The sequence below is a fragment of the Entelurus aequoreus genome, linkage group LG26 (assembly GCF_033978785.1).
Source record: "Entelurus aequoreus isolate RoL-2023_Sb linkage group LG26, RoL_Eaeq_v1.1, whole genome shotgun sequence".
Lineage (NCBI taxonomy): Eukaryota > Metazoa > Chordata > Actinopteri > Syngnathiformes > Syngnathidae > Entelurus > Entelurus aequoreus.
In genome coordinates, this window is record NC_084756.1 from 19,593,471 (window position 1) to 19,610,658 (window position 17,188).

At 36.2% G+C, this 17,188-nt stretch overlaps 1 protein-coding gene across 3 annotated transcripts in view; it reads right to left on the reverse strand.

Moving 5' to 3' along the window:
- The window catches only part of vgll4b (vestigial-like family member 4b), a 72,754-nt gene that overhangs the window by 19,008 nt on the left and 36,558 nt on the right, over positions 1 to 17,188 (reverse strand). For 2 of the 3 annotated variants that reach the window (XM_062038328.1, XM_062038327.1), the window contains exon 3: positions 98 to 320. In XM_062038328.1, coding sequence (XP_061894312.1) covers positions 98 to 320 — 223 coding nt within the window. Of the gene's footprint in view, positions 1 to 97; positions 321 to 13,824; positions 14,218 to 17,188 lie in introns of those variants that run through there. The other variant, XM_062038326.1, reaches the window with a different exon arrangement.

Sequence of the window (17,188 nt, forward strand, 5' to 3'; positions counted from 1 at the left end):
TATTTGAATAATTATGATTAATTGCATGCTGATTTTTGTGTGTTGGGGTGTGTGTGAGTCATAAACCATATTGTGCATGTCGTAGTGGCGTACTCACAACTGCGTGGCGAAAAGTCGGCTCATCTTGGCCACATGCTCGTTGTCGTCCATGTCACTGTCACCCTGCTCGCTGCTCAGCTTCCTCTTGGTGGGACTGATGGGAGGCGGGCCCGTCCTGTGGCTCGAGATGGACGAGGAGGAGGAGGAGGATGAAGAAGACGAGGAGGAGGAAGACAAGGACAAGGACTGGAGTCTGGGGTCCCCCCGCAAGGTTGCTTCTCCTAGGACAGAGAGAAGCTCATCAGTGACCTTTTCGATGAACACAAACAGCGTATTTGTAGAACTTTGTGGACTTTTGGGGCATTGATAAGACAGAGCCCACAAGAAGAACTAAGAGGAATTCCATTAATGTCATTGGACCATCAAATCACCACAAAACCTCAATTTAAGTTCATCTCTAACTATTAACATGAACCACTGGAGAATTTATAGTACAGTGAACCTCTCAGTGACTCTTTTATTGACTTAAGCAGGAACCTGTTGATGGGTTCTGCGGTACGTTTGTATTTATTTGTCAGACTCCTCTCTCTCCCCCACTCTTGTCCTGGTCCGGGAGGCTCGTTATAGCGTAGTCGGTGAGTGGGAGCGAAAAAAGAGAATGAAGGAAAAGTACCACTGGCTAAGTCTCAGCTCGGGGACTTTCCACTGCTTTGGATTCATGTATCTGTCTGAATTTTCCCATACAAAACATACACGCTTAAGAAAAAGCCTGCTTCACCTCGAAACGTTCCATAACTACTCCAAAACTGAAACAAACAAGAAGTTTGTTGCTAGCACATCAATGCAACATTCAAATAAGTCTACTAAAGCCAATCACCGCCTGGGTCTTCAGCTAGCTCCTAACAAAACAATGGTATACACAGCTGCGGCTGTAGGCAACCTGATGTCATTTTTATCAACTCCACATGTCAGTTAATAAGGACATAAAGGATGTACGATACAAAACATAATCAATTTGGCCAACAATGTAATTTTATTTATTTCGCCCTATTGTTAAAATGCAGGTTGACTACACATTCTAGCAAGCGCGGCTAAAGTCTGTCTGTCCACAGTGCTACGCCGCTTCTAAGTTGCTAATCCTCACCTCCACGGCGGACAATAGACAAACTTTCTTTAAAATATCATTATGACTGGAGGACTAGAGAAATAGCTAACCATGTGTCACACCGAGCAAGAGAGCAGGGGAAGACAAGTAGCCATGCTAACCGCTAAGCTAGCGTGAATATAAAGCAAAACAACAGACTTTGATAAAAGTGTAGCTGGAACCGTGTAATTGAGCAGCTATGAACGTAAAACTAGCAAGACAATTTAAAAAAGTCCAGAAACAGCATAATAAATACAAACTATACAGACACTACAAGGAGCAAGGTTGCCAGATAGGAAATGGGAAAAAATTGTTTACACCATAATTGACGTTGTTCCATTAAACATTATTACCATTAAACATTACAGACCATGTATAGTTATAGTTATATATTTCTCATTCCCTATAATGTTTGACTTTTAAATAAACTAAAAGCACTGGTAGGTTTAGCGCCCTCAACTGGCTGTAATGACATGAGAAGATGCACAAAATCTAGCACCATGCAAGATATATTCTGTTTGTTTGCTAATATCCCCATATTAAAAGGCTCAAATTAACGTATAGTATGGTATTTCTGGAAGTTCTTATCCTATATAGAGTTCAATTATTGTACAAATACGAGAAGCATCGTTTGATCTTGTCAGTAGCCAAGGGAGGAGCAACTGTAACATGTTTTAAAATAGTCCTGTTATAATTTGTATGTCAAAGAGTATATTGTTACATATGTTGTTTACAATTAACTCATTTGCACTATAATGCTGGCTAAGTAGTTTGTTTGTGACCTCTATTGCAACATTGGTTTGGTTTCTGCAATATACTTAATCAGACAAGACCATGTGGTCAAAGAAAACAAGGATTTCCTTTCTGCTTTCTCGTGCATTCCAAATCATATTAATTTTGAAATGTAATTAAAGTTTTTATATACCGTGTGATGCGCTTTACAATTTCGGGAATAGGAGCCAACTATCGCCTGCTTCCAATTAACACCTCAATCTAGCTAACTAACTCTTCTTATCAGCATGTCCGCTGTGTGAAATATTTCCCACTAGAAACACAGCAAAGCAAGATGCAATATGCAATGTATGTTCGCAAAGCCGTTCAAGAGGCGGGGGCGCCAACCAAACTTATTTAGCGACCTTTTCTGCAGCCATGGTAATCCAAGTCGCCGCTGGAAAAAACAGTACTGACAGCAGCATCAAAAAACAAGGAAAAAGCACATTTATCTAAGCCAAGAATATACAGATACGTTGTTTTAGGGGCCACATTTCCAGAAAGCTAAGGATCGGGGGGTCAGATTTCAGTTGAATAGCCCAAATGATGATTAAGAGGACAAAAAAATATAACCCTGAGGAACGCCACTAGTAGACTACAGGAGTAAACAAAACCTTAGTTATATCAATCACATTTCGAGGAAAAAAATGTGTAACTGCCAAAAACGAGAGGACTTAAAGGGATGCCTCGAAGAACGCCTCAGTTATGTAAGTCCCAAGTTTGGACCCCAGGGTTCTGTGTTTCCTAGCAAGGTTACAATGTTGATGTGTTTATGTTTACAGTAGTCCAAGGTCCTCTATAAAACAGGAGCACACCAGAGTTTTTTTTAGCAATTTGCTCCAAAACATTTTGTCTCCCAAGTTTGGAACAGACGAGTGGCTCCCTGGCCAGCAGTTGAATAGACGTGTGGACATGTGATGCAAGGACAAATGAGGCATACTGTATGTTCCACCTCCTTTCATTACTTGCTGCTACAAGAGTCAGTATTAGGAGTGTAAAAAAAAAAAGATTTTCGAATTAGGCGCAATTTTTATTTGTAACAATTCTAAATGGATTTTAAAAAAATCTAAAATCCATTTAAAAAAATTACATTTTGTTCTTTTTCAATCTGTCCTGTCCAGCCACTAAGGCAAATCATATTGTATGATTGATATGATCATATGTAGATGATCATATCTTCTGTACAGAATTACTTTAGAAAAGAGAAGTGTTGGATACTTCTCTTGCCTTATTTCTATATGACTTTATTAAATGTGTGGGTATAAGTTTTTCAACAAAACCAGTTTCCTTTTAAGTAATATAGAAATGTTTTAGAGCTGTTTATTTTATGGAGGAATGTAGTTCGTCATAGAAATGGCACCCAGGTGTATTAAAAAAGTATTGATTTTAAATCGAGAATTGTTTTGAATCAAAAGTACAAGTACCTGGGAGTCCACTTGAACAGCAGACTGGATTGGAAGGACAACAGCAAAGCTGTATACTAGAAAGGCATGAGCAGACTCTTTTTCCTGAGGAAGCTTAGGTCCTTTAATGTGTGCATCAAGCTGTTGGAGATCTTTTTTCAGTCTGTTGTGGCCAGTGCCCTGTACTTTGTAGTGGTTTGTTGGGGGAGCAGCACCAGCAAAAGGGACTTAAACCGAATTGACAAACTGATACGGAAAGCCGGGCAAAATATTGGCACGCAGTTGGAGGCGTCCTACCCACCCACTCCACCAGACAATTGAGGGACAGCGGAGCTCATACTCCAACAGGCAATCCCACAGTGTTCGATTCAAGAACTCCTTCATTCCGCACTCCATCCAGCTGTATAATCACTCGCCATACAGCAATAGATGATATCTGTCTATTACCTGACCGCTTCTATGTTAGCTACCTCTCTTTGTTTATAATATATATATTTTCTGCTGGATCTACTCTCTATTTTATGCCACCATTTTTTTGCTGCAGCTGTTACATATACTGTAATATTGTACATGGTAATTGTGATGTGTTATATATTATATAAACAAACAATATAATATAATAATATAATATCAGTATATATTATATACTGTATATATATATATATATATACACTACCGTTCAAAAGTTTGGGGTCACCCAAACAATTTTGTGGAATAGCCTTCATTTCTAAGAACAAGAATAGACTGTCGAGTTTCAGATGAAAGTTCTCTTTTTCTGGCCATTTTGAGCGTTTAATTGACCCCACAAATGTGATGCTCCAGAAACTCAATCTGCTCAAAGGAAGGTCAGTTTTGTAGCTTCTGTAACGAGCTAAACTGTTTTCAGATGTGTGAACATGATTGCACAAGGGTTTTCTAATCATCAATTAGCCTTCTGAGCCAATGAGCAAACACATTGTACCATTAGAACACTGGAGTGATAGTTGCTGGAAATGGGCCTCTATACAGCTATGTAGATATTGCACCAAAAACCAGACATTTGCAGCTAGAATAGTCATATACCACATTAGCAATGTATAGAGTGTATTTCTTTAAAGTTAAGACTAGTTTAAAGTTATCTTCATTGAAAAGTACAGTGCTTTTCCTTCAAAAATAAGGACATTTCAATGTGACCCCAAACTTTTGAACGGTAGTGTATGTTATATTTGATATTGCTACTATGGCACATTTTTAGTCTACTTAATACCTGCATTATCCTTTCCATCCTTTGAAACTGAGCTACTGTGTAGAACAATTTCCCTTGTGGATCAATAAATTTTGTATAAGTCTAAGTCTAATTTATTCTGAATCAATCAAGTTTGTATAAGTCTAATTTATTCTGAATCAATCATTACCCCCAAGAATCGAATCGAATCGTGTGGTGCCCAAAGATTTACAGCCCTAGCCAGTATATTTCATTTGCACTTATTGGAAGACGCAACCCTCTGTATTTTATTTGGAGAAGTCTATGTAGTGTTGTGTGTCTCCGTCTTGGATGTAATAAATATTGACAGTTAATTTGTAACTTTTGCAGTTGGATTTTTGTTTTCAGGGTAGGATTTTCCCTGTTTTTCTGACTTCTTTTCTTACCTCACATATCAATCAATCAATCAATGAATCAAAGTTTATTTATATAGCCCTTAATCACAAGTGTCTCAAAGGGCTGCACAAGCCACGACGACAGCCTCGGCTCAGATCCCACATACATGCATACGTTTGTAAATATAATTACAGCCTCATATAAAATCAACAATATTTCAAAAAAGTATATAGAGCAAAAAAACTCTGGGATCAGACTTAGTATCAGTGTCTGCAAATATCCAAATCGAGGTTTCAGGATGGGTAGTGAAAAAATGTGGCTGGGTGCATCCTAACTCCAGCCTTAGCGTGGCTTCCCTTCCAAACACTGCAGCACCTGCTTGCCCACTACCACCCCTCCTCCCTCTGTCCCGTTGGCATGTTCGTGCTTGCCCCAATGTGCACCATGACAACAAGGATGACATCATTATTTTTGGAGCAGGCAGATAAATGGCAATAAAAGGAGAGAGACGAGATCGTGACATAGACGAGGCTTTATCAGAGGGCCACAACAGGGATTTGGAGGTATTTGGGTCCTAAGTAATTTTACTGTACACATTCACATGCATGGACAATGTTATTTTTCTGAGTTTGGTCATCTTTGTACAGAGCTTCAACATGGTGACTAATGACTATTGGTACTTCCAATTAGGAGCATCAAAAACATGGCTACAGCAATGAGATAAATGCTCTTCAGTGAAGTCAAACTCTCCCTCTCTCATCTCATTCCACTTAGCCCGTCTGATCAAAGTCTATTTCTCTTGACAGGGCTTCAAACAGCAAGAAATCTGGATCAGATTAGATTACAAACGGAGGTGAACTCTCTCTCGCTGTCTTTCCCCCCTAAAGATACTCCAAGATGAGTCCAAGCTTGGTCCTCTGTTATCGCTGCGGTTGTGAGCTTAGGCCTCGGGCGCCGCTGCTTTTTATCTCACTATTCATTCCCATGAATACGACGCCGTTTAAACAGAAGTTCCTTTTAAAAGATCAACACTGGTTTGATCGCATGAAAAGGGGGAACCACGAAAATAAATGGAGATTGACCAAATTAGGGTTTTTTATTGCACAGTCAGCAATGCCCAGCACTCCTTAAAAACATTGTGTCACTGTGTTCCAACAACATCACTGTTATCTAAATAACACAACAAATATACTTGTTTGACTAGCGATGGAGTCTTTTCACATTTGAAATTGATACGGTATGAATTCCAGGTACCCAACGACACCAATTTCCAGTACTTCTGTGCGTTCATGTATTAATAAATGTTAATTTTTTAACATTTTGTTGCCATTACAATTTATTTGTTTTTATTACATGTTTAACAACTGTGCTGTCCAGTTGTTATATCTTGATTTCTTACACTTCGGAGTGTCATTATAAAGTATTATTTCGTAGATTTTGCCTGCAGTTGCACTTCCAAAACGTTAGATGGCAGTACTATCCGAGAAGTAGTAGTCTTTGGCATTTGGCTGAATCTAGGCCTATGTTGTGCCCTACAAAGGGTTTGTCATTACAATAGTTACATTTAACTATTGTACTTATTACACACTAGCTATTTAAGTGTAACATGCATTTTAGTTATAGTTTTCATTAACACATTTGGATGTGGTGAAATCGCCATGTAAAATTGCTAATGCTAATCATTAGCTTGTCTGAACACAATATCCTTTTTGTTTTGATTTCAAATTAATGTTGACCAAAATAATCGCCTGTTCTGTGGCCACCATGAATGCTTGTTTAAACATTTCAAGTGTAAAAATAAGCCATTCTAATGTTAAAAGTAATTTACTGTACACAAGTGTAAAAATAAGCTTTTGATAATAACCGTGACAATGTGCATAGCAGCCAGATGGCCGCAGTCGAGCTCGGTAGCTGCTTGTGTTAGCACGTCAGGGGTGGGCAATTCATGTTTACAAATGGCTACATAAAGAAAAGGCCAGGTTAACAGGCTGAATTTAATTATGCTTACTAACAATTATATCTCCTCATAAAAGGAAAAAAACATTGTTGTTTGAATATTCAGTGCACATTTCTCCTAAAAACAAGATGTGCATGTTGAAATAATGTAACCTGCCAGATATCTTTACACAACCACAGCATCATAAATAACCTGAGGATGGGTTGACGAGTTGAACCGAGGAGGCAGCAAAGCAAGGCACTGATCCAAACCTGCATGTTTGTACAGTGAGGGGCAGCTTTTGCATGTGTTAAAGCTTGAAAACCAAGCCTGGTTCATGCTTATTGTGTACGCTAGGAAAACCCGCCTCTCCCCGTACCTACAAAAGGCTGCGATTGGTCAGATTTCTGTACATTATCCCCTGTGTGTATACAACTAGTCCGGAGAGAAAACAGCACACCTTCTCCGATTTCTGATCATAATTTACACAATAAAAGTTATTATTAGTTATTAAATAGTTATGCTCATTTCACTCTCTGTCACTCTTTAATTGAAATTGTTCACTAGCGATTGATTGAAACTTTTATCAGTAGATTGCACAGTACAGTACATATTCCGTACAATTGACCACTAAATGGTAACACCCGAATAAGTTTTTCAACTTGTTTAAGTCGGGGTCCACGTTAATCAATTCATGGTAGATGATGGAAGGTAACAAGCTAAACAGTCGACAAAATGGGTTAGTTAAAGGTGATACATGCAACTATTTACACATGTAGGTGATAAACAAAGTGTACACCAGGGATATTCAACAAAATAGTTTTGGGGGCCACATTTACAGAAAACTATAAAGACCGGTGGGCCGGACATATCCCCTTACTATTAGTCTTATTGTTATACTCCTGTAGACATTTGATTTTGGTTTATTTATTTTGTTACATATACTGGACCTCTCTGCTGTTTTTAAATAATTTTTGCAAAAAAGTTAGTAAAACATCATCTCTGACAGCACTCTAGTTTTTTTTTCTTTAATTGTTGCAAAAATTAGGGTCTTACTAAAAAAAATTTAAAACTTAATGAGCCCAAATGATAAAAAAAAAAAAAAGAGTCTGAGGACCAAAAAAAGAACCTGAGGAACACCACTAATATAACTAAAGAAGTTGAACGAATGACTACTGATTGCATCTGAAGTAAACAAGCCACATCAAAACCTTCAAAAAGAAGAGGATTTAATGGGGTGCCTTGAGGAACTCCTCAGTTATGTAAAACACCGGTTTATGTTTGCGAGCCATGTCAATGCAAAGATCTGCCAGTGTGTTTACATTAGTCCAAGTTCCTCTATACAACAACAGGAGCCTTCCAGTGTTTTTAGAATTTTTTCTGCAAATATCTTTGTCTCGTAAGTTTTGAACTGAACTCAGGGGCTGGTATGGTGTCATTCCCAGGATGGATTTGATGTTTGCTGGTTGAATAGCCCAGGTGTGCATCTTCAAAGTTAAAATAATTGCCATTTTAATGTTTACATGAACATTTATTAGAATTTCCAAAACCTTATACAGTGTTGGCGCTAGGAATTTTCAAAATGGGGTCCCAGGGACCACCATCAAGTCATAAAAATGGGGTCCCACAGTACAATTTGGGGGTCCCACTTTTTTGTCACCGTTTTGAAAACAAATGATAAATGTATGCATTATCTTTTTATATCTCACATTCAACATTGTGTATTGGAAAAAGGTTGTCATAAACTTTACTTAATTCATTAAAAACATAATACAAAAGACAACACATTTGTATGCATATGTAAATGTATTCAGTTATAAACATTCCTTCACTTTCTTCTTTCCTTCACTTTACCGCTGCCGGTATTTTTTTAAATATTTGTATTAAGTTGTAGGTGTAATTATTCCAGTATAAAAGTGTAAAAAGTGTTTTGCTTTGGTCATGAAATGATGATAATGGTGCGCCAGGGCATACATACATTATTTAACATTGAAATCTCTAGAGCAGTGGTTCTTAACCTTGTTGGAGGTACCGAACCCCACCAGTTTCATATGCGCATTCACAGAACCCTTCTTTAGTAAAAAATAAAATGTTGTATTTTTTTAAATTCAAGACAAAGTTATATGTTTTTGATAACACTTTAGTATGGGGACCATATTCTAAGTAAGAAAGACTTAATTTAGAGTTATTTCGTTAGGGTTAGGATTAGGGTTAGAAGGGTTAGGGTTATAATAAGGCCATGCCGAATAAGGCTTTAATAAGTACTTAATAATGACTAGTTAAGAGCCAATATGTTACTAACTTGCATGATAATAAGCAACTAATTAATGGTGAATATGTTCCCCATACTAAAGTGTTACCATGTGTTTTTACTGGTGCACAAAATGAACCGTGCATGAACATCACCTTGTTCAAAGAACAAAACCAACACAGTGCATAAACTCACAACAAATTACACACCTGCAAATCAGTCTGACTTCTGCTGTTGCCGTATCCGTAATACGCCGATAGGGAGACGTTTTTATTTACACGATGAGTCGGGTGTGTCTTGACCTCCGCTCAACCCCTGAGCCCGACTCACCGAACCCCTAGGGTGCGATCGAACCCAGGTTAAGAACCACTGCTCTAGAGTCTACATCAACTTCAGATTTATCCGTCAATTCTAAGTTTTTTATAATTTTTTTTAATGTTGTTTTTTTGTTTGTTTGTTTTCTGCCATTTTTGTCATAGAAAAGTATGTTTTTTTTATTATGGCAACCACACAAAATATGCAAAATCTTCCACAAAAAATATTTGTCTACGTGGAATATTTGATGTGAAGTAATCAGAGCCTTGGATAGGTCAATAATTCATAAAAACATTGATTTTGATTCAATATTATGTTTTGAGCAATGACAGTTTTAAAGAAAAAAAAAACAGCTTTGTTTTATTAGTCAACATTGCAACTTTTTCTAACTTACATTTCACCTGTAAGCTTTTTTATTCCACTTTTGTTATGTTTTTGTTTATTTTAATAGTATTTTTAGAATGTGCCGTGGGCCTTTGAAACATTAGCTGCGGGCCGCAAATGGCCTCCGGGCCACACTTTTGACACCCCTGCTATAGATAATAAAAAATTAAATCTGATAAATCTATGGATAAAAAGCAGAGCCTGGCGACGCATGCACATTAATGTGCTACATCACAACACATATTGACAGTCAACTTTTACCATTTTTTGGCTATCATGGTGCTAAAACATGCAGTTAGACTGGATGCTGGGAATCCAATTTCCAGGTAAGAAGTTCATCCCTTCAGTGCCAATGCCGAAGCCTCGCTTGCCATACCAAGTTTTTGAGCAACATTAATCTCTATACAGTGTTATGTACATTTTCACTTTTTCCGTACATCTAAATAACTGCAGCAAAAAGGCGTACATGTCGAAGTATGTACTCTCAAGGCAACAAGTCAGCACACTGACAGTATTACTCTACAACTCCTTGAACTGAGCATGTCTGAACACGCACGTTCTTTCCCTTTCATCCCCTTCCCCATCTTCGTGTTTTTTTTCTTATCCTGAAGCGCCATTTTCAGCTCAGTCAGCTAAAAAGCAATCAAAACACATACTAATCCATCAGAAATCAGCTGGCAGCAACAGATAAAAACACTTGTGTGCGTGTGAGAATCATCATGTGAAAGACACCCAGAGGATATGAAAGCATTAAAAAAAAAGTATCCCCCTCAGTTGGTGTAACTGGATAGCTGGTGTGAAACCTGAGAGAGAAGAGAACACACTGGAACCTTCTGTTTTGATTCAGCGCCGGGACAGTGGCACTTTTATCCTTTTCAAGCAATACTAAGCTGAAGAATAAGCTGTGGAAGCGACTGCTATTTCACAATAATGGCACAGGGAAGACAAAAAAACTAAAATATGGCAAATTGTCTCTTTAGAGCTGCTCTGCTAATCTGCAAAATGGGTTTCAGCCAATACAATAATAGGAGTGCTAATGCAGGTTTATTTCATCAAGTTGAGCACAGGAGTTGTTTTACTTTTTTACTCATGAGTGCAAAACAGCTCCAAAGTAGGCTTACTACTTTGTGAAGCTCACAAATGTTCCTTCTACAAAAGTAATTATAAAAAAGAACAGTGGAAGTCACATTTTCCCCAAAAACATATTTTTTTGGTCATTAGTGACACATGAAATGTTCGCAGCCTCTAAATGCAATAATGTAATAAAACCAGGGTGTCCAAAGTGCGTACTGGGAGTCATTTGCAGCCCCCAGATTGTTTAGTGGCCCACAACATGGACTAAAAAATTATCTGAACATTACTGAGGAGGGTTAAAGCCACACTAGAAAAAGGAAAATAAAAGGATATGGGAAAAAGTTAAAAAGCCCAAAGTAATACCAATAACCATTTGATTTGTCATAAGCTGAGACACAGTTCTTGTTCATCTTGAATTAAACTGGATTTACTCAAATGGTAATATTGTTATTTAAGAAAGTGAGGAATTGTGGCCCCCGTTTTTATAGACTGTTCAATATGTGGAACCTTGGTGGAAAAGGTTTGTAGGTAGGGAAACAAAACCAACAAAAAACAACACAAACAGGTTCTTAAATACGGCAAACACCTCCAAACAGAAATGATCCAAAATCAAATGCACACAAATGCCATAAAACACATGCACAGTGACAATGCTGCAAATGAAAAATACAACAATCGCATAAACACTATCAAAAACAAATGCCAAGGAAAATGCTGCAAATACCAAAAACATACACAAGTTTCCCAAAACAACTGCATTAAATAAATGCTGCAACTTCACAGAATGAAACAGATGTTAGCCAGACTACTAGGGGTGCCACAACTGTCTTTAAAACTTTAGAAATCTTGCAGTATTGTAGAGCAACCAAATTTTACACTCAACCTTTTCATTTTGCCAACTTTTTCTGGCCATCCTGCTCGTGTCTTTAAAGACGGATATCCCTCAGCATTACTCATGTTTTGGGTGGAAATGGGGGGCATCCACAGTATTTACCCTTTGAGTGTGTTTAATTGTATTTGTGTGTCTTTGGTTTTAGATCATCTCTGGTTTGGATGTTGATGCACCTTTGTCACAGTCATCCACCTTACTTTAAAGCTACTTTCTTGTTCCCAAAACTGCAAGAACAGTCAAGAAAAATGTTGCATGCCACTAAAATGCTATGATTTTATATCCTCTCTGCAATTGAATCAAGCATTTGAACGTTTATTTTAAGCGAATGACGACAACCGATTCCCAGTTGTGAGTTGTTTGCTTGGGAGACGTTTTTAATGCACATATAAATTATGCAACAAGATTAGAAAAATGAGTCAGAGGTGAAAGAAACTGCAGCCTTTGGATTAACTAAATGATTAGTTTAGTTAATTAAATGTATATATGTTTGTTTTAATATATAAAAATAGAGAAATTTATATATTAAAAAATATATATTATATTTGTAATGTATTTATTCTGTATTTTATTTATCGAGTTTTATTTGGACACATTTTCAGGCTCACTTTCTGAAGGGTCGTAGTTTAAGCGTATAAACACCAGGTTTGGTAGTAAAATTTTGTCCTCACATTTTTATTATGTCCTATTTTATATTGTACTTTTATTTATACATTTTTCTATCTATCTATTAACCCATTTTATTCTTACTTATTTGCGTATTTTTCATAGTATTAAAATGTTACACATTTTTTTTGTGGGGGGGGGGGGGGATTTTAACTATTGATATCACTGCCAAAGCATGGAAATATGGCACCGCCTTAAGGAATGTTTACAATGAAAACACAACAAAAATTATAATTATATATACATATATATATAAGGGTTGAAAGAGCAGCTGGAACGGATGTGGAAGGTCAAGGCTAGGGTAGTCCCCGTGGTAGTGGGGGCGCTCGGAGCAGTAATCCCCAAACTGGGAGAGTGGCTCCAACAGAACCCAGGAACAACACCTGAAGCCTCAGTCCAGAAGAGTGCAGTCCTAGGAACAGCCAAGATACTGCGCAGAACCCCTCAAACTCCCAGGAACCGAGCTTGAGGATGACACAGGGTGAGAAGGAGATATATATATATATATATATATATATATATCATATATATACATTGTATATATCATATATATATATGATATATATATATATATATTTATATATATATCATATATATCATATATATATATGACATATATATATATATATATGATATATATATATATATGATATAGATGTATATATATGATATATATATAGACTGTATATAAATATATGATATACTGTATATAAATATATGATATACTGTATATATATATATATATATATATATATATATATATATATATATATATATATATATATATATATATATATATATATATATATGTGTGTTAGGTCAGAAAAAAACACAGAGGCTATATCATCCCTACAAGCCTGTTTCGCAGGTTTCCCTGCTCGTCAGGAGATTTTATAAAATTCCCTGCATCATTTGGACCACTATTATATTTGCAAAGGAATGTAAACACTTGATCGTGACAGTGAAACCTCATTGTTTCGAAAATCCATAATCACGCAAGACGAAGTAGTAAAAGTGTAAGTAGGGAACGTAAATGACAACAACAAACAAACTAAACACAGGCAATTAATCAAACAAGAAATTGACGAAAGTGCGAACGCGGTTGTGCCGATGACTCAAATTAGCCTAGAATGACGCAAGAGGCTAACATTAGCTGCGTAGCCCGGCGCTATGCTCCATCCAACATGCGCTATATTTACAACGTTACAAGTTGTGCTTCACACAATACGACGGCGAATGCCAACACAACCATTACGTTCGTTTTAGAACCCACATTCAAAATGTTAGTAGCTCATTTCATCCCAATTTGAACAGAAACGGCAAAACTTCCACGTTGTGTAATAACAACAATAATAATCATTGAGCAAGTTTACCTTCGTAGCAGAGTATGCCAATGTTGTTGTTCATCTTGTCCAAGTACTGGTAGTTCAACAGGTCCATTCTCGTCAGTAGCATCTATCGCCCTTTTTTTTTTTTTTTTTTTTTAAAGTCTTACCGACAACAACAAATATCTATTTTCTTTTTTTTGTTTTGTTCCCAACAGCAAAGTTAAAGGCCCAGCCTTCAACTTCGTAAAAAAAGGGAGAAAAAACAGAGTTGCATAAAAGATGGTAGAAATGATCAAGTCTGTCGACAAGTTGGCTAAAATGTAGTAATAAGGAGAATATAAGGTCAGTTCTGCTCACAGCCAGCTGTAAGTAGACTGCACTGACACGCAGGCTATGTGGAGAATGAGACCAATGCACCGCTGCTTCCATGCAAGAGCACTCGATCATAGAAGTGGACGGAGCTTCCAGCTGTGACGTCACACGCCAAAGCGGAAGTGCCCTGGATGCTTGCATTCTCGCTGTGACCGATAGGGGGCGACACAGCTAATCACCAACCAGTATCAATGTTTATTTTTATTTTTTTTTGTTGGTTTTTAAAAAAAAAACTTTTTAAAAATTATAAACATACATTTATAATTCACTCAACAGGCAAGGCACTTTCAACATTAAGGAAAGAAAACAAAAGCAAATGCAGATAGAGTATTACATATTAATAAATAATAATTATAAAAAAGATTCATTATTCATTATTTTATTCATTATTTATTTATTTCAAGCAATGACATAACAAAGTACAAAGTTGACAACACATAATAATATAAATGAATATAGTGCAAAAGGTAATGTATAGTATGTAATGCATGATTGTCCAGTTTTGCCTGAAAGGGAGTGGGAAAAAGATACTTTATTTAATCCCACCCCCAGTTCTTCATTCAGAGATTATTCACATGAGTTTCACTCTTACTTTGTTCAAGGATTATAATACAGATGTTGTATCATAGTGGCATTACCACAGGTAACAATAATTATTACACTGTAACAATAATTTGTATCAACAATGTAGGAATAATGAATACACCAACAATGGTAATAGACAACATAGCAATAATGGTAATAGACAACATAGCAATAATGAAAAAGATTTAAAAAAAAAAAAAAAAAAAAAAAAGGCTACCTAAATCACTTTAAATGTTTTTAACAAAGATATCAATTTAATGGCTTTTGTACTCTTAATCATTCTCCAAGATTTGATTGATAATCGTAAACCATTAAGCCAATTAGAAAATGCAGGCCTTACTTTCATAAATCGACATTTTGCCTGGAGCATAATAATGTTGACAAACATTTCTATGTTGCAGTCGTTTATAAAAAAAATACCAAATTTGATCTCTTCTATAGTAAAAGGGGACATCTCCACACCCTTGTTTCTCAGCCAATCTCTGATATCCTCCCAAAACATAGATGATTGACATCCTCTACAGCTCCACATATATAACAGCCATCAACCTCCATGTTCAATTTAAGTTTCAAAAAAATCCTTTGAAGGGTATATTCCATTAATCATTTTAAATTGTATTCCTTTAATTTTGGGAAGAATTGGGTATGTAATATATCTTGTCCTTATTTTCCTTGACTCAACTTTTGTTAACTCATTCAGGATATATTGTCTATGAACTGTGCCCGGAAAATATTATTTCACTAATATATTTGTTGGAACATTTTTCATCACATAAATGAACATCTTCAATATTAAGATTTCTCAGACAAGGGGGTAGTATTTGAATATAAAACCTCCTGAGTCACCATAGATTTTAAGGATAGAGGTATTGCTTTGGTGATCTTTTGAAACAGATTTTTTTAACAACACCATTCATACTTTTCATAAAGTTTTTCATACGTAAACAAACTGCCACAACTGTCCATAAAACGTCTGACAGCCCAAATACCTACAGAGTTGCATACCGGTATCAATGTATTCGAATCATTTAATACTGCTCACAGTGAAGCATTTATGCTGAATGTGTTGTTTGGACCATTGGCTCTCATATTCCTTCCTGATGACTTTATCAATTCCCTCTATTAGAAATAATGCAAAATCACTTTTACCATCATGATCAAATTAAATGTTGAAACTAAATAAAGCATTCGTAGGTTGGTTTAGATCAAAAGTGTCAAACTCAAGGCCCGGGGGCCAGATCTGGCCCGCGACATAATTTTATCTGGCCCTCAAACACCTGGAAATATGTGTCAATGAAGTACTTAATATTTTCTCCATCCATCCATCCATTTTCTACCGCTTGTCCCTTTCGGGGTCGCTGGAGCCTATCTCAGCTGCATTCAGGCGGAAGGTGGGGTACACCCTTGACAAGTCGCCACCTCATTACAGGGCTTTAATATTTTTTCACTAATTGATTTTTTTCATTTTGACAGAAAAAATATATGTACTGCTTGAAATTGCATGCCTTTTAAACTTTAAAAGTATCCATTATTGCAACAAATATTACAGTATATTATCATACTTCCCAAATGTTTTTTTGTCTCAATAAAAATAAATACTTAAATATCTGCTTGACTTATGATTTTACAGCAAACTACCATCAAATGAATTAAAATGACAATAAATTGTACAGTGTTCTTTACAGCATATTACTGTAAATAAAAATAAAAACATTTAAATTGCGTTAAAATTCTGTTGACTGACCTGCCATATTTTTACTGTAAAATTGTGTTTTTTTAACGGTGCATTACTGTAAATGAAAAAAAAAAAATACAATTGTTTTTACGGTAGAAAAACTGGCAGCTAAGTTGCCTGAATAAAAAAGGAATGTGAACTGTTTTTCCATTAACAATATAATGTTATAAAAACCAATGTAAACTTAATAGTAAAATTCTGGCATCCAAGCTGTCAGCTTTTTCCGTAAAAAAACAAAAAATAAAACTGGTACTGTTTTTATATTTACCGTAAAATGTTGTAAGAAATAATAGAAACACTATTTTACAGTAACATTTTGTGAATGTAAAGTTTTTACTGTAAAATCGACAGTCTACTTAAAAAAATATATATATATAATTAATAATGAAATCAAGAGGCAAATTCATACATTATTCGCTGTTACAAGCGGCCCTCAGATGGCAGCCATAACTGCGATGTGGCCCTCAATGAAAACGAGTTTGACATCCCTGGTTTAGATGAACATTTTAGATGTAATCCAACTGTTTTAACACTCTGGGAACAATTAGTTTTAATTGTTTTTTAATCTAAAGCCAAACAAGACTTATAATTCCTTAAAGTAGAACGGCACTTTTTTCGGAATTTTGCCCGTCATTCACAAACACATATAAACACATATAAGTCGTAAATAAACACTAGCAAAAGTCAGCTAACAATGGAGCCAAGGGGAGTCACTCT